Raw genomic sequence first — 21,368 nt, forward strand, 5'->3', positions numbered from 1 at the left:
AAACCTCTGAAGAGTGATATTCCCTTAGGAACAGCTTTTTCCTTGAATTTGTGTGGATGCAAGGGAATTAAGAGCACAAACCCTTAGGACCTGTCAGACTCTGAATTCTGTTCCCACTTGGAGCATTCCCATTTTGGGATATAAATCCAGGGAAGTGGGTGACAGGTAAGCAAAGCAAACCTGACTTTTTTTTTTTGGCTGATTTTTCAGTCCTGGAGCAGCAATTATCTCATCCTTCCTTGGGAGAGCCACTTGCAGCAGGGAAAAACCTGGAATATCCTCCCTGCCACTGCTCCCAACCTGGATTTCCACTCCAAATACCCCACGGATGCCACAAATCCCCACAAATCCTGGTGGACCAAATCCAGGTGACGCCTCAAAGGGAAACCAGCAGCATTGGGATGTGCTTTCCCAGCCCAAACCATCCCAGAAAATCCCAAAACATCCCAGGGAAAAATGGTGAAAACCTCCTGCGTTTTGTATTTCAAAGAAGTCATTCCAATCTGAGGGTGTTCTTCAGGATTCTGAGCCTTGTAACCACCCCAGCCAGAAAATTCCCTGGATAAAATGGATCCTTTGGGTGTTTATGCACTGGTAAAAGTGGTCAAAATTCGGGGGAAAAAAATTCCTGAGAAGCAACCTGAACAGTCCTCAAGCAGGTTTTGTGAGTGATTCTGTGGCTCTCGAGCTGTACAGAGTTATTTCAGGAGAAATAAATACCAGTACATGCTAAAAGACAAGGTTTAATCATTGATAAAAATGTACAAAAATATTCCAAGGACAGCGGCTTCCCAATTTTCTCACCGAGCCAGGGCTGGGGGCACCTTCCTGAACGTGCAGGGGCTGGAAAACAGGGCTGGAGCTGCTTCCTCCTCCCTCCTCTGGGCTCTGCAGCTACATTCTGCAGCAGGTTCTTAAGGCAACACATGGAATTGCGTTGGAACATTGCATTTTTTTATTCCTAAATTATCCGAAGGGGATTTAGAGGAAAGGTGGAGAAACGCTGGAGTAACAGCCGGGGCTGGGCCGGGTTGGGATTTTGGGAATGCTGAGGTGGTTGTGTCCCAAATGCTCCCTCTGCTGGCACAGCAGAATGCCCGGCCATCACATTCCCAGGGATTTGGGATTGATGGGAGTCGGGATTTGCACATGAATCAGTCTTGGATAAAAGCTTCCAGTGCCAAACAACCCCCAAATCCGGGGGTTTGCAGACCACAGCAGGACACGGATTCCTTCCTCCTGCTGCCTTCCCAAAAAAACAAATCCCACCCAGGCAAATCCATCAGTGAATGAAAGCACAAGGAATTAAATTAGGAATTTTTTTTTTTTTCCTCCCTGAAGCTGAACTGGGCTCTGCCCAGGCAGCCCAGGGTTGTTCCTGCCTTGGGAAGGACACGGGGAAAGTGCTTTTGGGGACACTGCTGTCACCTCTGTGTCCCCTCCAGGGGATCCCATCCCGCCCCGCAGCTCCAGGCCAGGCACAGCTTTTGCCCTCAGAATTCCATGGATTTTTCTACTTTTGACTGGACTGAAGTGGTAAAAAACTAAAAGCCACCGTTGTTGTGGCCACGGGCCACCAGCCACCGGCCCCGGGGCCTCGCCCACACGAGGCTTGGTTTTATTTTGCCACCTGTAAACATTTTTGGTATCAAGGATCTTCTCATTGATCTTCATCCAGCTGCTCCAAAAGAGTCCTCCTCTGTTTTTCCAGCTCCCCCTCGCTGAGCTCGCTGCCAGAGGTATCCCAGTTTCCCTGTGGAGAGATGGGACAGCGCTCAGGGTGGGATTTTCCAGGGAGGTTCCACACTGGGAGCCTCGGCTGGCTGCTCCGTGCCACTCTGAAACCCCTAAAATCCAAATTTGGGAATAGCAAAGACCTTCAGGATCATCCAACCCAACCTCTGACTTTTCCCAGAGCACAAATATGGAGCTGCATCCAGCAGATCCAGAGCCCAAAGCACCAGGGAAAAAAAGGAAGCAGAGCTTACGGAATCTTTTCCAGGCCGTTTTTTAGTGGGAGATTTATGCTTGGACTCAGATCTCTGTCTGGCTCTTTCCTTCTCACTGTCCCTCTCTCTCTCTTTCTTGTCCTTCTCTCGTTCCACATCGGATTCTGGTGAATCCTGAGGAGAATATTAAATAAAAATTTGTGAATATTCCTGTTGAATATTTCAAAGCCCAACTTCCATTTAAAGAATTTTAGAATCATGGAATTATTTCAGCTGGAAGGGACCTTAAATCTCAATCCCATTCCCCCATCCCAGGTTGCTCCACGTTGTCCCCCCTGGCCCTGGACACTTCCAGGGATGGAGCAGCCACAGCTTTCCTGGGAAACCTGTCCCAGGGAAGAAGTGAAGCTCTTTCTGCTTTTTAGGTCCTTTTGCTGCTCTTGTACAACTCTGAGCTTCCTGCTGACCCTCAGGCAGGCACAAGGAATGGCTGGGATCCTTCCCAGCTCCCCACAACAAAGGACAACACCTGGATTTGCCAGGATAAACGGCATGGAGTTAAACCCTCCAAATTCAGCAGTTTGATGTGGTTTAATATCAGGAATATAGAATAGAAAGTTGTTATTTTGGCAATTCCCTCCTCCAGCCTGATCCCAGTTTTTCCCTAGGAAAATCCAGCTGGGATGACTGACAGCAGGTGCCAGGTTGTCCACAACCCCAATTTAAACCGAGCTTCACTTACAGACTTGTGCCTCCTCTTCTTGCTCTTCTTCTTGTGCTTTTTGGACTTCTTGTAACTCCTCTCTGCAGCCACAGGGAGAAAACAAAAACCCCCGGGAATCAATGGATGAATCCCAAAGGAGCAAAGCCCAGCTGGTTAAATCCAACCCCAGGATGAATCCCAAAGGAGCAAAGTCAACTCCAGGATGAAACCCAAAGGAGCAAAGCCCAGCTGGTTTAAAGCCAACCCCAGGATGAATCCCAAAGCCCAGCTGGTTTAAAGCCAACCCCAGGATGAATCCCAAAGCCCAGCTGGTTAAAGCCAACCCCAGGATGAATCCCAAAGCCCAGCTGGTTAAAGCCCACCCCAGGATGAATCCCAAAGCCCAGCTGGTTAAAGCCCACCCCAGGATGAATCCCAAAGCCCAGCTGGTTAAAGCCAACCCCAGGATGAATCCCAAAGCCCAGCTGGTTAAAGCCCATCCCAGGATGAATCCCAAAGCCCAGCTGGTTAAAGCCAACCCCAGGATGAATCCCAAAGGCCAGCTGGTTAAAGCCCACCCCAGGATGAATCCCAAAGCCCAGCTGGTTAAAGCCCACCCCAGGATGAATCCCAAAGCCCAGCTGGTTAAAGCCCACCCCAGGATGAATCCCGTACCGGATTCGGCGCTGGAAGAACGCTCCGACACCGACCGCGATTCCGAGCGCTGCCGCTTCTTCTTGGAGTGGCTGTCGTCATCCTCAGACTCTGAGCCCTGCACACACAGCCCAGGGGAGAGAGAATTCCAGTGAATCACGGGAATTCCAGCAGGAAGCAGTTGGGAATTGCACGGGGAGGGTTTGCAGGGATACTCACGGAGCGGGAACGGGAGCGCTTCCGGTGATGTTTTTTGGATTTCTTCGAATGTTTCTTGGTCTTGGAGTGGTGGTGTTGACACTCGTGCTGTGGGCAGGGCAAGGAGAGCTCAGAATTCCAGCAGGGATTGGCCTTGGAAAAGCCCCAAAATCCCAGCTGGTTCCATCATGGGTAAGGACAACTTCCCTGGAGCAGGGTGCTCCAAGCTGGCCCTGGACAATTCCAGGCATGAGGCAGTAAAACCTCATCAGCTCCTCCAGGACATCCCAAAAAAAAACCTGACGGGATGTTCTTCCTCATCCACAAAAATTGGGAAGGGTTAAAAATTCCATGAAATCAGCATTTAATGGGAGAACCATCCCATCAGCTCTTACAAGACATCCCAATAAAACTGATGGGATATATCTCCTCACCCACAAAAGTTGGAAAAGGTTAAAAATTCCATGAAATCAGCATTTAATGGGAGAACCATCCCATCAGCTCTTACAAGACATCCCAATAAAACTGATGGGATGTTTTCCCACATCCACAAAAGTTGGAAAAGGTTAAAAATTCCATAAAATCAGCATTTAATGGAAGAACCATCCCATCAGCTCCTCCAGGACATCCCAAAAAAAAACCTGATGGAATCTTTCTCCTCATCCACAAAAGCTGGGAAAGGTTGAGAATTCCAAAATCACCATTTAATGTCCAAACACCCAAAAATGGGCACTGGTGCCATGCTGGAGCAAGGAAAAGCACCTGGATTCCCATGGATCTGCTCCCTGGATCCAAGGTAAGCCTGGCCTAAACCCAGCCCTTGCTCTGCCTAATTGGAAATCATAGAATTAAAAGCCCAAATTTCAGTTCAAATTCTTCCAAACTGCAGGAAATGGAATAAAACTCCCAAGTGGGAGAGCTGGAAGGTCAAATTCATCTCCTGTTATCACTTTGTGGAAAAAAATCCATTAAATCCTTCTCACCCAAGTGAGAAGGAATTTTTCTTGTCTGGTGTCCAATGGTACCAAAAATAAAGGAATAATTACCTCAAGTACATGAAGGAAATCCTTAAATATCCTTTTCCTTTCAGATTCCAGGGTGATGTCTTCAAATGCTGGTTCCTTCACAAATCTGTCTCTGATCTGTCAGGAAAATTATTTCCATTAATGATATTCAAAGGGATTATAAATTTGTTAAAATATTAGGATAGAAAAAAATAGAAGCGAATAATAAAACATAATATAGTAATGATAAAGCCAATAAGAAATAATAAAGCTAGTAAGGAATACAAATAAAAAAGAGAAAAATAAAAAAGAATAACAGAAATAGAAATAAATAAGGCATAATAAAAGTGATAAGAAAAAATAAGAAATAAGAAACATAAGAACCTGAATAAAAATAAGAAAAACAATAAGAAAAAACAGTAAGAAATAAGAGAATTATGAAGAAATGATACAAAAATTAAGAAAAATAAATAAGAGATAAGAAAAAAGTGAAAAATAAAATATAATAATTTTTAAAAATAATAAGAATAGTAATAAAATATATTTCTTTTCACCAGTTGAAAAAGCCCCTGAACTGGCACAATACAAAAGTCTTTTAATCCCAGATTTCCAAGCCAATCCCAAATTTCCAGTCCTCAGGAAAGCTCTAACTGATGGGAACATGGAGAATCCCACTGTTTTCCCTGCACATTCTATTTAAACTTAAGAAAACCCCCAAATATTTATACAGATCATCCTTGGAAAGGAAGTTTTCCAGGGTATTTTATCCAGGACAAAGTTTCTACTCGTAAATCATTTCAATTAACTCTGGGACAGTTGTGGGGTTTTTTGTGGGGGTCGTTTTGGGAGTTTTTCTATTTCTTTTAGGATTTTTTAACTTCAAAGCAATCAGGATGAAGCTTTTCCCACCCAACTCCACGTTTTTCTGGAGAAAGCCCAGGATTTGTTGGGATTTTCAAGTCCCAGCAGCAGCAGAACCGGGAAGAATTTGGCAAACGCGGCGGGTTTTTTTTAGTGATTAACAAGGACCTGTTTGGGAATTTTTTTTTTTCCCCCAAGGAATTCTCATCCTTACATCCTCCCAGACAGCATCCAGCTCGATGGGAGGAGTGGCTTGTTTCAACATGCTCTTGAAGGCTGATTCCTTCCTCTTCATCTTCCGGGCTTCCTCCTTCTCCCGCTCCCGTTCCCGCGCCTCCGCCTTTTCCAGCAGCTGAGGGAAGAAATAAAAAAAGGAAAATAATTTCATTTATTGCCATTTATGGACAGGTCACCCTCAGTTGTGTCTGAGTCACCTGGAAATGACAAGGGAATCGATTAGTTTTCTTGTACTTAGTTAAGAAATCAAAATGATTACACTGTTTTATCGAAAATTCATCGATTATTTCTTTTCCGAGGATGGAATTGCTGTTGCTGGAAATCCAATTATGCAGAATGACAAAACTACAGGAGAAATGTCATGTGCAAACAGGAGAGCATCACTGAATTCCTTTTATCCCACGATTCCTCAAGTTTGGGAATGCTGACTTGCTTGGATTAAGGTTTATTTTTAGTTTGGCAACTGAAATCAGTGAAGCAACTCTAAAGAACAGAGTATTCCTCAAATATTATGGAATTAGATAGAAAATAAACCCTAATTCCTGTCTGGAGAAGGGATTTCCCATCCTGATTACCCAGATATCCCAATTAATGACTTTATTAATTAATACTTACACTGTTGAAAGCCAGCTTGATATTCCCAGCATCCAACGTGGTGGCTCTTTTAGTGGAGCTGATGACAGTGACAAAATCCTCAAAGGAAGTGTTCACTTCCACCACAAATCCTTTATCCTGGAAAAAACAGCTCCTTTGGCATGAGGGAAATCAGGAATTCCTTCAGCTCCAAGGAAATGCCACCTCCCCCAGATGGGAAACGTGGAATAAAAGCAGGAGCCAGGTAATCCTCACCTTTAAGATGTCTTTAATTATCTTCTTCTCGTCGTGGTAACGAGCTTTTAAATCCTCCACGTAAAACTTGAACAGGTCCAGTGCTGTTGATCCTGAGGGAAGGTTTAGGAAAACCACAGGTCAGGTTTATTAACCCAAGAGCTGCATTTTTTTAGGTGTTAAAAGGCAGGGATAACTGCTGTGGCCTGCCCCAAATCCCAGGATTTCCCTTCCTTACCAGGCTGGCCCAGCATGCTGGTGAACCTGATGTCAGAGCTGATGGCTGGGTACAATTCCATCCAGGAGGACATGGAATGTAACTGCCCGTGCTCGTGCAGCTCGTCCAGGAACAGCTGCAGAAAACAAGGGAATAGGCAATTTGGAGTCATTCCTCAAGTTTCTCCTTGCTATCAGCTGGGATGGATTGGCTTGGTAACTGGGATTCCATTCTTGTTCCAACAGGATTGAAAAATCATTTTTTATGTGGTTCTTTTTGCTTTTCTTCACCATCTACCATGTTCCAGCTGTATCTCCTTCCCATCCAGGCCCATTCTCTCTGATTTTTCCCAACTTTTCCAGCTTTCAGGCGTAACACAGCAGAGAAAAATGTCACAACCCAACACCTGAGGCTTTAAACACTCCCTGTTTAACCCTGAAAAATTAAAATTTCAACCCTCAGGAATTAAAAACAACCCCACATGGAATATCCTGTGATATTTCACGACATTTTTAAGACAGAACCCCAAATTCCACCAACCTGGAAAGATTCCCTGTTTTTACGCTGCCTCCTCCTTTCCCTCAGCAAACTTTTCTGCTTCTCCTCCTCCTCCTCTTTTTCCAAGGCCCTGATGTGTTCCTCAAAACAGATCAGAGCATCCTCCTTATCCATGTCTAGCAAAAAAAAAACCAGGGAGAAAAAAAACCACAAAATCAGGTTATTCCTTCCCACTCAGGAAGAATCCTCCTTCCCAAAGAATTCCAGAGCCCGTGGCCATACTCTGGAGCTCCTCATCCTCAGCAAAGGTGGGGTTGTCCATGAGGTACTGCTGGGCCTCTGACCACGTGGTGCAGTAGGTGACATTGGCCATGTTATCCAGGATGTTCTTCAGGGCTTCCCAGTTCCTCTTCCTCAGCTGCTTGGCTTGTTCCTGGGGGAAAAAGTTTTTGGTTTTTTGTGGCTTTTTTTTTTTTTTTGTGGGTTTTTTTTAAATTTTTTTTTAATTTTTTTTTATTTCAGTAAGAAATACAAATACAAAAATCTAAAAAAAAAAAAAAAAAGAATAACAGAAATTGAAATAAATAATAAGGCATGACCAAAGTAATAAGAAAACTAAGAAATAAGAAAAATAAGGACCTGAATAAAAATAAGAAAAATGGTAAGAAAAACCAATAAGAAATAACAGAAATATGAAGAAATGATACAAAAAATAATAAAAAATAAATAATAAATAATAAGCAATAAGAAAAATAAAATATAGTAATTTTAAAAAATACTAAAAATAGAATAAAAATATATCTCTTTTCACCAGTTGAAAAAGCCCCTGAACTGGCACAAGACTAAAGTCTTTTAACCCCAGATTTCCAAGCCAATCAGTTTGAGGTGGTTTGGATAGAAATGCAAGATATCTTGTGTGTTCCCCAAGAAAATGTGGAGTTAATCTTTGATTTATAGAAAATCATGGAATTCTAGAGTGGTTTGGGGTTGGAAAAGTCCTTAAAGCTCATCCCATTCCCACCTCTTGCCCTGGATTGAGATCAGGCTGCTCCAAGCCCCACCCAACCTGGCTTTGGACACAAAACAACACAAATTCCCCATTTTATTATTCCACTAATTTAAAATAAAACCCATCACATCGTTGATTGAAATCCCCTGAAAATTCAACCCACGGTAAAATCAGCAGGAAAAAATCCCAATAAACCCCAAAACCCTTCCCTTTTTATGGCTTATCTGCCATAAAAAGCCTCAACCACAGGTTTGAAGTGATTCAGGAGACAAGTGAGGAGATGCTGGATAGATTTGTTGGATAGATTCTAGAGTGGTTTGGGGTTAGAAAGGTCCTTAAAGCTCATCCCATTCCAACCTCCTGCCCTGGATTGAGATCAGGTTGCTCCAAGCCCCACCCAACCTGGCTTTGGACACAAAACAACACAAATTTCCCATTTTATTATTATTTCACCGATTTAAAATAAAACCCATCACGTCGTTGATTGAAATCCCCTGAAAATTCAACACACGGTAAAATCAGCAGGAATAAATCCCAATAAACCCCAAAACCCTTCCCTTTCTATGGCTTCTCTGCCATAAAAAACCTCACAGGTTTGAAGTGATTTAGGAGACAAGAGAGGAGATGTTGGATGGATTTGAAGGGAATTTTACCTTCTCCTTTTTGGACAGGAAGAACAAAACGTCCTCGTAAATCTCCAGCCGGTCGCGCTCGGAGATGGCATTCCACACTTCCATCTCCCCAAACATCTGTTCAGCTTTTCTGGGAAAACACAAATTCCAACCACACAACTACTGATTGATTGATTTCTTGCTGACTAAATTAGCCATCAAGTCCCCCACAACATCAGGGAGATCTCTATATATTTATAGGAATTCTCCTTGATTTTCTCCTCTTGGGATTTTTTTTAGTGATTTTTTTTTTTTTAATTTTTGTAAAGGAAGGCCAAAAAAATAAAAGCTAAAAATGGAGGTTGATGCCACTCCAAGCACTGGGATTGGAATTTTTATCCCAGATTCCTGCCCCAAGACTCTTACTTGTATCTGGTGGTGGAAGTCATCTTCTCATGGTTTTCCAGGAAACGTTGGAAGGATTCCTTGGCTTCCTTGTACTTGGATCTGGCTTCTTCCTTCTCCTCCTTCTCTGTCTGAACTTTGTAAGCATTAAAGGCTTGCTTTTTTTCACTCAGCTTGGCCAAAGCACTGCCCAGGAAAGAAAAGGAAAGAACAGTGTTATTTATAAATAAATTAAAAAAAAAAAAATCAGGAAAAGAAGACAAAGAAAATCAGAAAAAACAGAAAAGAAAAATCAGGAAAGAGATGAAAATCAGAAAAAAAAAAAAAAAGAAAATCAGGAAAAAGAAAATTAAAAATATATAAATAAATTTTAAAAAATCAGGGAGAGAAGACCAAGAAAATCAGAAAAATCAGAAAAGAAATATCAGAAAAAAAAACAGAAAAAAGAAAATAAAAAAAAAAAAAGAGAGAAGATACAATAAAAAACCAGGAAAAAAACTCAAAAGAAAAGAAAATCAGAAAACCAGGGTAAAAAAAAAAAAAAAAAAAGAAAAAAAAAGAAAATCAGGAAAAAATGAAAATAAGAAAAAGAAATAAGAAAACCAAAACCAGAAAGCAAAAGGCACCAGGTTTGAATAACCCAGATTTGAGATAAAATTATTCTGAGTATTTTAATCCCCAACTCAGCACAAAATACCAACTTCCACATTTTTTCCCAATGAGAATTAAACTGTTGGAAGCATTTCCTTATGGAGGAAAGGAAGGAAATTCCCTGCCAATGGCACAGGAATATCTGTGGCTGACAGAACTTTGGATTTTTTGGAAGTAAATTCCCTAAAAAAAATAAAGGTTTGTGTGGAATTAAAGGAGAACTCGGTACCTGTATCTGGGGTCATTAATGATCATTTTCATGGCCTGCTCCCAGGAAGCATTGGATGGAACTCTCTGTGGAAAGAGGAAAATTGTGCATTAATCAGATCTGGAATTAACATCCAATAAGGAATAATTCCTCAAAAACAGCCATGGGGAAAAGAAAAAAAAATAAAATTCTATTTTTAGGCTCAAACAGCACTTTATTGCAATGTTCTTTTCCTTCATTTCCTCAAGGGTGAGGAATTCTGCCCCCCCAAAAAATCAAGTAAAACCTCACAAATAAAGTAAAAATAAAGCAGGTTTTGTACTTCAATAAAACATTAATAATTGGTCAATAAAATATTAATAATTGGCTCAAATACCTTTTCTTTTAACAGTTCTTTAAATGCTTGTTTGGCCTCTTCCTTTGTGTTCCACGTGTAGGTTTTTTTAACTGGTTGGGCATCCTCATCCTCCTTCTTGGCAGCAGCACTAAAACAAAAAGAATTTTATTATTTTAGCTTTTTTTTTTCCTAAGTTAGAGGCACTGAGGAGTCAAAAACCACCTCAAAATGAATTTTTTAAATAGCAACTCAAAGTAAAAAAAAAAATTCTAATAATTCATACAAGACTTTTCCTTACAGGCACCACAACTGATGAAAAAATGATCAAAAAAAGTGAATTACTGAGGCAAAAGATTTCCTTCCTGCAACTGGTTGCCTGCTGAACTTATCTAGAAATTAATCTTAAAAACATAACGTTGAAATTCAGCAGGAATATTAATATTTTATATAAAAATATAAAATGAAGTGCCTAAAATTGGGCCTCTTCTCTTTAATTACATCCTCCTGTCTAAAACCCTCCAGAGCATTTCTTTTAATGATAAAAGTCCTAAATTATAGTTTCCCACATAACAGATTTTTTATTATTATTAAAAAAAAGGGAATTATGGCTGGAACAGATAAAAATCCCTTCAGTATTTTATTTTCTTCCAGTGATAACCCATGGAAAAGGATAACCCATGGCATAGATCCATGGAAAAGGAGCATAAATAGGGAAGTGTTTTAATAGCACCCTGGGAAATTCTTACAGATACTGAAAAATCCATGGAATGTTCCTGTCCCTGATGCTGCTGAGAAATGAAAAACTGCAGTGACACCATGAGGCTCCAGAAATTATCATGGAATTATGGAATGGCTTGGATGGGAAAGGGCATTAAAGTTCCATGGGCAGGGACACATCTCACCATCCAGGGACACCATCACCAAAAAAGGGCTGAAGGATCCCAGGGAAAAAAAAACACGGTTGAAGGATCCCAGGGAAAAAAAAAAAAAGGGTTTAAGGATCCCAGGAAAGAAAAAAAAAGAGTTGAAGGATCCCAGGAAAGAAAAAAAAGAGTTGAAGGATCCCAGGGGAAAAAAAAAGGGTTGAAGGATCCCGGGGAAAAAAAAAAGGGTTGAAGGATCCCAGGGGAAAAAAAAAAAGGGTTGAAAGGCCCTCAAGAAAAAGGGTTTGAAGAACCTCAGGAAAAAAGGGGTTTCACCATCCCAGGCTGCTCTGAGCCCTGTCTGAGACACTTCCAAGGACGAGGAGAAGAATCTATCTGTGGGGATTCCATCCCAGAACCTCAGAGGGCACCATTTCCCCCTGCCATCCCGCCCAAACCCACCTTCATGCACACCTGGCCTGAGACACTTCCAAGGACGAGGAGAAGAATGTAACTGCAGGAATTTCATCCCAGAAGCTCACAGGGCACGATTTCCCCCTCCCATCCCACCCAAAGCCCCTCCCCTGGGGCCTGGCACTCACTCTCCTGAGCCCTCCTGCTTGGTCTCCTCGGCGGCGGCGGCGGTGTCGGCGCTGCCGTCCTGCGTGCCGGGGGCAGCGGTGGCCTGTCCCTGCTCCTCAGCCGTGCCTGTGGTGGCCCCATCCGTGTCCCCCGTGGTGGCAGCAGGAGCAGGGTCCCCCTCAGGAGCAGCTCCTGTGGCAGCAGCTGTGGCTGTGGTGCTCTCAGTGGCCGGGGCAGCGCTGGTGGCGTCGGCGGCCGGGGCGGAGGCGACGGCGGCCGCGTCCTCGGGTTTGGTGCTGGGGACAGGAACAGCCACGGGGTTTAGAGATGGTGGGTAAAGGAGTGAGGGGGTGAGGGTGAGGGAAAGGGTTATAGGGCCACAGGGAAAAGGGTTGGAAGGATGCTAGGAAAGGTTTGAAGAGCCTCAGGAAATAGGGCTGATGGATGCCAGGAAATAGGGCTGAAGGATGCCAGGAAATAGGGCTGAAGGATGCCAAGGAAAAGGGCTGGATGAGCCCAAGGAAAAGGGTGGGATGAGCCCAAGGAAAAGGGTTGGAGGAGCCCAAGGAAAAGGGTTGGAGGAGCCCAAGGAAAAGGGTTGGAGGAGCCCAAGGAAAAAGGGTGGGATGAGCCCAAGGAAAAAGGGTGGGATGAGCCCAAGGAAAAGGGTGGGATGAGCCCAAGGAAAAGGGTGGGATGAGCCCAAGGAAAAGGGTGGGATGAGCCCAAGGAAAAGGGTGGGATGAGCCCAAGGAAAAGGGTGGGATGAGCCCAAGGAAAAGGGTGGGATGAGCCCAAGGAAAAGGGTGGGATGAGCCCAAGGAAAAGGGTGGGATGAGCCCAAGGAAAAGGGTGGGATGAGCCCAGGAAAAAGGGTGGGATGAGCCCAGGAAAAACGGTTGGAGGAGCCCAAAGAAAAGGGTTGGAGGAGCCCAAGGAAAAGGGCTGAAGGATCCCAGGGAAAAAAGGGGTTGAAGGATCCCAGGGCAAAAAAAAAGGGTTGAAGGATCCCCAGGAAAGAAAAAAAAGGGTTGAAGGATCCCAGGGAAAGAAAAAAAAGGGTTGAAGGATCCCCAGGAAAGAAAAAAAAGGGTTGAAGGATCCCAGGAAAAAAAGGGGTTGAAGGATCCCAGGGAAAAAAAGGGGTTGAAGGATCCCAGGAAAAAAAGGGGTTGAAGGGCCTCAACAAAAAAAGGATTGAAGCTCCCCAGGAAAAAAAGGGGCTTGAAGAACCTCAGGGAAAAAACGGGGTTTGAAGGATCCTAGGAAAGGTTTGAAGACCCTCAGGGAAAAGGATTGAAGGCTCTCAAAAATAAAAGGGGTGGAAGACCCTCGGGAAAAAAGGGTTAAAAGGCCCTCAAGAAAAAAAGGGTCAAAAATCCCCATGAAAAAGGGTTTGAAGAGCCTCAGGAAAAAAAGGGGGTTGAAGAACCTCAAAATAAAAAAAAAAAAAGGGGTTGAAGATCCTCAGGAAAAGAAGTTTGAAGAATCTCAGGACAAAAGGTTTAAACTTCCTCAGGAAAGGTTGAAAATCCCCAGGAAAGGTTTAAATACTCTCAGTTAAAGTTGGAAGGCCTTCAGGAAAAAAACCAGCATAATATTAAAAATGTACCTGTTTTCTTCAGCTTTAATCATTGCTAGAGGGAAAAAAAGAGAGAAAAACAATTAAAATATAGGTTTAAGAATAGTTCATATACGCAGGGAGTCCTGTTAATTCTTGATTTAATAAAAGGAAAGTTTTAAATAATTTTGTGACTATCAAAAATTTTACTGTTTGTGCCCTTTAAAGACTGCAATCAATCAAGATTAAAATAAAGTTTAGAAATGTCACTATGGGAAGATTGGGGAATACAAAAATGACTTTTTCCTTTAAAATAATTCTTTTATCTATAAAGAAATAATTCAAAGACTCAGAAAGAAAGTCAAGATTATTAAACAGAAAATTATGAATAAAACTACTTAAATTACTGCTGCCTTCTCTTTGGTTTGTTTTTTTTTACACTTACTCCTTTTCCCCTGCTGATTTTGTCGCTATTTAAATTAATATTGTAATTAATTAAAATATATTTATAAAAATACAAGTCCAGCAGCCTTTTACCTTCAAGATCCTCCAGCTCTTTGGGTTTTGCCCAGCGAGATTCCTTGGTTTGGGAATTATAATAATAAGGCTTCCCAGAATCTGATTTATACTCCTTCCAGGGACACTTGGATAACAATTGCTGATGGAGAGAAAACAAAGATTCATTATTAATTATCCTTAATTACTCCTGCTCCTTAAATGAACAATTAGGAACATCATTAGGTGGGATAATCACGTGGCATAGAATTATTTTGGGTGTATTAAAGTTGCATTCCTGGAGTTTTTCCCCTCTTGAAATTCCTTCCAATTAAGGGAAAAAAAAAAAAAAAAAAAAAAAAAACCAAAATTCCAAGTTTTGCCCTTTTTTGTTTTCTCCTGGTGGATTTAGCTGTGGCTCAAGTTTCTTTTCAGTTCTCAGCTACAAACTTCAAATATTCCTCAAGAAAACAGAAAAATCGGTTGGAAAGTGGAAATAAATCCCATTGGATCAATTTGATTTGATATTATCCAACGGGAATAAACCCAGGGAATTCTCAGGAATTTGTTGTGTATTTTAAGGACATTAATTTGACCAAAACAGTAAATTTGAGGAATTTTTTCTTCTCTAAATACTTCTCTAAATTATTTCTCTAAATAATAAAAAAATTACACATTTTAATTTTAAAAACCTATCAAAAACGAGGAAAATGGAGGAATTTTGGCCACTTTTCACCCTCAGCTTCTCCCAACAGAAAGAGAACGATCCAAATTATTTTCCTTCTTTTCTTTGGAAGAGTTTGCTGCCATTGCTTCCTGCAGAATTCTCCCTGCTGCAGGTGTCAGGTTTGGGAATGCCAGGATGAATTTGGGATTTGGGGTACCTCAGCAGGGGTTTTGAGGTCATCTGGCTTCTCCCACGTGGACTGCTTGGTCTCCGTGTTGTAGTAATAAGTTCTTCCATCTGGGGATTTGTGCTCCGTCCACGTGGATTTCTGGGGGAAAAAAATCCCAAATTAATGAGGAAGACAAGAATAATAATAAAATTTTTTAAAAAAAGGGGATGAAAGCCCACAAAAGCAAACCTGCTTGGAGTGGTCCTCGCTGGCAGAGGTGGTGGTGGTGGAGCTTTGCTGGACTGTGGAGACCACGGGATGTGTTGTCTGTGAGGGAGAACAAATCCTCATGAATTGGGGATATTTCACCCAAAAATCCTGGATTTTTCAAGTGGATCAGCAGCACAGGAAAGGCAGGGAAGCCAAAATCACGCCTTAAGTCAGTATTTTTTTTTTTCCTCAAAGCTCCTCCTTTGGGAGTGGAGCTGTAAAATTCCAAATTCCAGAGGACCCAATTCCCACCAGAAAGTGGAACTGAAGGGGTCAGACTGCAAGAACTCCAAATCAAAAATCCAGCAGCACTCCCTGTTCCCAAAACTTGAGGCAAATCTGCTTCAGGAAGATTGTGGCTTCACTCACACCACACTTTCCTGCTGCTTTCCATGGCTCTTTTCCCTATGAATTCCCTGGAATCAAAACTGTGGATCAGTGATTGGATATGGCCAAGGAAAACTGGATTTCCTACAGTCCAATGGCACAGGGTGGAAATCTCATGGAAATAATGTGGGTATCATCCATAATCAATAATTAAGTTGGGATAAGGGCCCACAGATTTCAAGGAGCAACCAAAAATTGGGGGGGAAAAAAAGCAAGGGGAAAAGAGGGGAGGAAAAACCAGAATTAAGGTTTTCCTTTAAATACTTAAAATCAAGTTTGCCCCACATCACCCTGGAATTCCAAGCTCCTGGAATTGTGCTTTCCACATACCTGAGTTCCAGGAGGGGTCACACCTGCAAAAGAAGTAATTAAAAATTAATAAAAGGTTTGGTAGCTTCATCATTCTAAAAATTCCTCAGTGTGTGCAAAGAAATAAAAAAGTCCTGGGCAACAATGGAGATTTCAGGAATGAAATGTTCTATTTTAGGAAAAAAGTGGAATTTTTTTAATGTTTCAGCTGATTTTGGTTAAATATTTTGAAATTATATCAAGTTGTTTACTCACCTACTTGTGCATCCATGCTGTTCACTCCTGGCTGTAAAAAGAATTGAATTAAAACAATTAAAACATTTAAAGAATTATATTTAAATAACAAATTACTGAGGAATTAAATCCTAAAAAAATTTCCAATATTCATTAACCAAACAAGGCCCTTCTGCCACAAAAAGCTCTAATTCCTTAAATCAGGATTCCTGCTTCCCTCTTAATTATTTCTGCTCCTTAAATAAGCAATTAGGAACATCATTAGGTGGGATAATTATGTGGCACAAGGCTTTGGGCATATTAAAATTTCATTCCTGGAGCACCTCCCTCTTGAAATTCCTTCCAATTAGGAAAAAAAAATCAACAAAATTCCAAGTTTTCCCATTTTTTCCCTTGTGCATTAAGCTGTGGTTAAGGTTTATTTTCAATTCTCAGCTACAGACTCCAAATATTCCTCAGGAAAACAGAAAAGTTGGTCAAAAAAAAGTGAAAATAAATCACATTTGATCAATTGGACTTGATATTTTCCGATGGGAATAAACCAAGGGAATTCTCAGAAATCTGTTGTGTATTTTAAGATCATTCATTTGACCAAAATAGGAATTTTTAGAAATTTATGTATTTTAAGAGCATTAATCTGGCCAAAACACTGATTTTTAGGAATTTCACTGCTGCTAATCAGCACAGCAAGTTTGTGCTCAGCCCTACATGAAATTCCAGAGGAATTTAGGGATTTAAATCTGCATGGGGGGAAAAAAAATAGTATTTCTAAATTGAAATGGCTGGAACTGGTTTTAAGTGAATGTCTTAGGCTTGGATTAAATTTATTTCTTAAGAACAGGATTTAATTTAAATTTTTTCCCTTCTGAGATTTCACCTGTATTTTAACTTTTTCCCTCTCCATTTCCACCCAAAGAATTCCTCATTCCTTGAGGCATTCCAGCAATTTTGATACTCAACTGAATTCCAGGAACTTTTAATAAAAAAAAAAAAATCTTGGATGGATTCAAATCTCTTCAATATTGAATTAAAACTCTTGAAACAATTACAATTTCAGAGAGAAGAATCTCTTGGTCAGACAATTTAACAACCCAAGGTCACAGTGATTCCTGCCAAACTCCAGGAAGTGAAGGATAAGGAACGAAAGGAAAAGTAAAAGGAGTTTCAAGACTGATGAGAATCACAAAAAACTCATTTTTATATCATTCAAGAGCCACAGAAAACTCCACCACAATAAAAAAAGTAGATTTAAAATTTCAATTATTTTCTAATTAAAGAAAGCGAAGAGCGAAGAACATCAACTGGTAAAAAGAGCTTTTAAAAACTAAGTAAGAATTGAAAAAAGAAATGAAACTCACAGGAACTGTGGGCTGCATGGCAGCCTGGGACATGTGGGACATCATCATCCCTGGCATCACCGACTGCATCATTCCAGGCATCTGGAATTCAAGGATTTATCACAGATTTTGTCACGTTCTCAACACAAAATACAGTGTTTCTATTTGAAAGCCATTCTCTGATATTTCTTTGTAATTTTAAAATTAAAAAAACAAACCTAAACATCCCTCTTAGGTAAGGAAAAATAAAACAGATTAGTAGGATTGGGATTCTTTTCATCACATTCCCACTAAATTGGGATATTCCTATGAGGAATGACATGGCCAGATTGCAAAGTTGGATGGGAAATAACAATAAAAAACTCATTTAAATAACTCCAAAGGAACAATTTCCAATGATGTGGGATCTGATTCCATGACTGAAATGCTGAGTGAGAGCAGGAAAAGCAAAGGTTGGGAAGGATTCCTGCAGAATTCCAAGGCTACAGGGAATAAATGAACAAAGGAAAAGTCCTGATTTGCTCCCCTAAAATATCAAATATTGAAATATCCCCTGGCTAAGAGTGGGAATTGTGGAAAAGGAGTTCCAAAAAAGCAAAGAAATAAACCAGAATTCCTCCTTCACTTCCTAATGAACACACACACAGTGCTGAGGAATTAAATCCTCTTCCATAAAAATTGATTTTTACTCCAGAAGCTGCAAATCCCCACTGAAAAAAAAAAAAAATCCTTCCAAGCCTCTACACACCAACTGAAGGAAAATCTGGCTGCTGTGTCCAAGGAATTGCAAAGGAAGAGGAGTTGTCACTCCTCCTGGCTGTTCCCAGAGGTTGAATTTTCCCCTGTCTCTCTTCCATGACCCACCATCACAAGGAGCATCCCGAGGATGCTGATTTTGCCTTCCTGGGATATTTATTACACCCACAAGGAGAAGGATTTCTTTGAAGAGTTGAGGATTTAATCCCAACCCACAGGGGAAATGTGATAATGGAGAAGAAAAGCTGCCAGAAGCAGGGCCAGGCTCGTGGCTGTGTCACCTGCCAGGGTTTTTTCCCAATCCCATGGCATCAGCAACAACAGGATACAGGGGTTATAAACCAACCCCTAGGATTAAAGCAGGAATTCCCCCCAAAAATTCCATATTTTTTTATTTCTTTTCCTGCTGCAATGTTCATGTATGTGGATGTAGGAATTAAAGAAACATAAATCCCAAGACAAACTAATTCCTTCAAAATCTACAGGAAACTTCCAAAAACCTTGAATAACCCCCAAATTAGGGGATTTCTAACTTAAGGTGCATTCACGACCTGTTCTCACACACCCATTTCTAACTGAAATTACAGAGCTGCATCAATCCCCTGCTCCCCATGAGCAAAGCTTTGCCTTGGACACGATTAAAAACCCCTGAATATTGACCAGAGAGGTTTTCCCCACCCCGAGGGAAGGCAGGGGATGAAATGCTGCTGGAATTGCCTTACCTGTCCCATGGGGGGTCCTCCCATGGGGGGCATCATCTGAGGCATCATCCCGTGGGGCACTGGGGGCATGTTGGGGGGTCTCTGCCCCATGGGGTGCATGCCCATGGGGGGGTAATGGGGCATTCCTGGGTGTCCCATCTGCAACACACCAACAAAAGGGGCAAAATCAGCACCCAAACACAGCCAGCAAAGGGAATAATAATAATAAAAAAGATCCTTTTATCCTTTTCCTGTTTTTTTTTGTTATTAGTCGAATGTTTGAAGAGCTTTCTGTTCCAGAGAGATGCAGTGGTTTTGAGAGGATGAAGAGAAAGCCCAGGCAGAATTTCCCTTTGAATTCTCTTTTAGAATTTCCCTAAAAACACATTTAGCAGGAGGACAAAAAAAAAAAAAAAAATCAAATGATTGATTACAGAAGCCCAGAATGGTTTGGGTAGGAGAGACTTTAAAGCTCCTCCAGTTCCATCCTCTGGGACTCCTTCCACTCTCCCAGGGTGCTCCAACCTGACCTTGGACACTTCCAGGGATGGGGCAGCCTGGAATTCCATCCCAGAGCCTCCCCACCCTCACAGGGAGGGATTTCTCCCAAATTTCCCTCACCTCTACCACCTTTCACCCCAAAACAGATTTCCAATTATTTTTTTCACATCCCACACGACTCCCTGGGGCTGGCAGTCACACAAAGGAACCACAAGCAACTAAAGAGGTTTGAAAATTCTGGGCAGAACACTTGATTTTCTCCGTCACATCCTCTCCCAGCACATGCAGTGACAGCTCCTGTCTCCCCAAGCCCCAGGTAATTCCAGGTGGAACAGTGTTTCCTAAAAGTCTCCTCTGTCCCTTTCCATAATGTTTTCTTTACTTTCAGAGGGACCTGCCACCCTGGTGCTGTCACCAGCTGTGGGGAGTGAGGAGATTCTCTCTGGGCTTCCTTTTCTCCAGGCTGAGCCCTTTTCCCAGCTCCTTCAGCTGCTCCTGATGCTCCAAGGCCCTGGCTGAGCTCTGGATTCAGCCAGAGCTGTGATCCAGGGTGTCCTGGGGGACACCAGCATTCCCAGCAGGACAATGATGCTGTCCCTGTGCCCAGCCCTGGGGATGCCTCTGGGTGCTGTGTCCCTGTGTCCAGCCCTGGGGACACCTCTGGGTGCTGTGTCCCTGTGTCCAGCCCTGGGGACGCCTCTGGGTGCTGTGGCCAGCCCTGGGGACACCTCTGGGTGCTGTGCCCAGCCCTGGGGACACCTCTGGGTGCTGTGTCCCTGTGTCCAGCCCTGGGGACACCTCTGGGTGCTGTGTCCCTGTGCCCAGCCCTGGGGACACCTCTGGGTGCTGTGGCCAGCCCTGGGGACACCTCTGGGTGCTGTGCTCAGCCCTGGGGACACCTCTGGCTGCTGTGCCCAGCCCTGGGGACACCTCTGGGTGCTGTGGCCAGCCCTGGGGACGCCTCTGGGTGCTGTGCCCAGCCCTGGGGACACCTCTGGGTGCTGTGGCCAGCCCTGGGGACACCTCTGGGTGCTGTGGCCAGCCCTGGATCCTCAGCCCAGCAGAGACAGGAGCTCCGGGAGCTGAGGCAGGGCTGGAGCATCCCTGTGCCCAGGAGAGGCTGAGGGAGCTGGGGCTGCTCGGCCTGGACAGGAGCCCAGCTGACAGCGGCCCTCAGTGTCCCCTGTGTGCAGGGACAGTCAGAACAGGGCCCAGCAATGGCACCAGAGGAACCGGCACGAACTGACGCCCAGAAAGTTCCAGCTGTTCATAAAACAGAACTTTTTCCCGGTGCGGGTGACAGGAGCCCAGAGAGGGTCCGGCGTTCCCCTCAGCGGTAACACCCAGAACCGCCCGGACACAACCCGTACCACGAAACGCCCATCCCACCCGACCCCGGGACGAGCCCGGAGCTCGGAGGCGGGACCATCTTCCGCAGGCCGAGCCCCGGGGCCGTACTCACCATGAGAGAGCCGCGGTCGACGCCGCCGGGCCGCATGGCGGGGCTGAGCAGGGAGCTCCCGCAGCGGCCCAGGAGGCGGCCGCGCAGCGGCGGCCGCGGGGCGGCGGGCCCGAAGGGCAGCAGCGGCTCGGGCTCCCCGCGGGGCGGGAGCAGCGGCGCCAGCAGGCTGACGGGCTTCCCGGCCGGCCAATCGGGGCGCGCCGCCAGCCGCGCGCTCTTCGGCGATTGGTCGGCTCCCGAGCCCACCGGCCGCACGGCGTCGCCCGGCGTCAGCTGCATGAGGGGCGGCGGCTTGGGCAGAGAGAACGGCAGCGGCTGAGGGGAGGCGGCGGCGGCCGCGGCCGTGGAGTCCCCGCCGGACATGGCGGCGGCGGCGAGCGGCCCGGCTTCCGCCGCGCGGGGTTCGCTCGGGCGGTTCCCGGGAGCGCGGGCCGCGGAGCGAAGCGGCGGCTGCGGCGGCCGAGCGCGGGGCACGCCGGGAAACCGCTCACGTGGGGCAGGGGGCGGTGCGCGCGATGGGCCGGGCGATACCAAGAGCGCCGGAAGAACAGGGGGGACTTTCCGCCCCACCGTTTCGGCTCGGCGTTCACGCCGACCGGGAGGTGGCGGTGGATCTCCCCTCGGCCGTGCCGCGGGTGGTACGCGCCGGGTTCGTGAGCTGTCCCCCCCTCGGTGGCGGTGCGGATGGTACGGGCCGAGCGCCG

At 44.1% G+C, this 21,368-nt stretch overlaps 1 protein-coding gene across 2 annotated transcripts; it reads right to left on the bottom strand.

Moving 5' to 3' along the window:
- Nucleotides 1-727: 727 nt before the first annotated feature.
- On the bottom strand, nucleotides 728-21,125 carry PRPF40A (pre-mRNA processing factor 40 homolog A). 2 transcript variants are annotated; one of them, XM_066323216.1, is made up of 26 exons: nucleotides 20,665-21,124; nucleotides 18,723-18,860; nucleotides 17,266-17,346; nucleotides 15,929-15,959; nucleotides 15,695-15,717; nucleotides 14,957-15,034; nucleotides 14,756-14,866; nucleotides 13,914-14,034; nucleotides 13,428-13,452; nucleotides 11,836-12,111; nucleotides 10,410-10,518; nucleotides 10,055-10,119; nucleotides 9,196-9,360; nucleotides 8,812-8,920; nucleotides 7,432-7,582; nucleotides 7,192-7,325; nucleotides 6,673-6,787; nucleotides 6,456-6,547; nucleotides 6,222-6,338; nucleotides 5,584-5,721; nucleotides 4,551-4,646; nucleotides 3,526-3,612; nucleotides 3,328-3,424; nucleotides 2,692-2,753; nucleotides 1,989-2,123; nucleotides 728-1,753 (listed from the first exon to the last, which is right to left on the bottom strand). In XM_066323216.1, exons 1-26 carry the CDS (start codon nucleotides 21,025-21,027, stop codon nucleotides 1,661-1,663), a joined length of 3,012 nt encoding a protein of 1,003 aa, XP_066179313.1. In that variant the 5' UTR covers nucleotides 21,028-21,124; the 3' UTR covers nucleotides 728-1,660. The 2 variants fall into 2 exon arrangements, with proteins under 2 accessions (XP_066179313.1, XP_066179314.1); XM_066323217.1 differs by lacking the exon at nucleotides 15,695-15,717 and having other exon boundaries at nucleotides 14,957-15,053; nucleotides 15,925-15,959; nucleotides 20,665-21,125.
- Nucleotides 21,126-21,368: the final 243 nt, after the last annotated feature.

This window comes from Sylvia atricapilla, chromosome 7, assembly GCF_009819655.1.
Source record: "Sylvia atricapilla isolate bSylAtr1 chromosome 7, bSylAtr1.pri, whole genome shotgun sequence".
NCBI lineage: Eukaryota > Metazoa > Chordata > Aves > Passeriformes > Sylviidae > Sylvia > Sylvia atricapilla.

Coding starts and splice junctions, on each gene's coding strand:
- PRPF40A (XM_066323217.1), bottom strand. CDS start 21,027: ATGTCCGGCGGGGACTCCACGGCCGCGGCCGCCGCCGCCTCCCCTCAG. Junction 13,453..13,913: donor AGAGCTGGAGGATCTTGAAG/GTAAAAGGCTGC, acceptor TTTTCCCTCTAG/CAATGATTAAAGCTGAAGAA. Junction 1,754..1,988: donor AACGGCCTGGAAAAGATTCC/GTAAGCTCTGCT, acceptor ATCTCTCCACAG/GGAAACTGGGATACCTCTGG.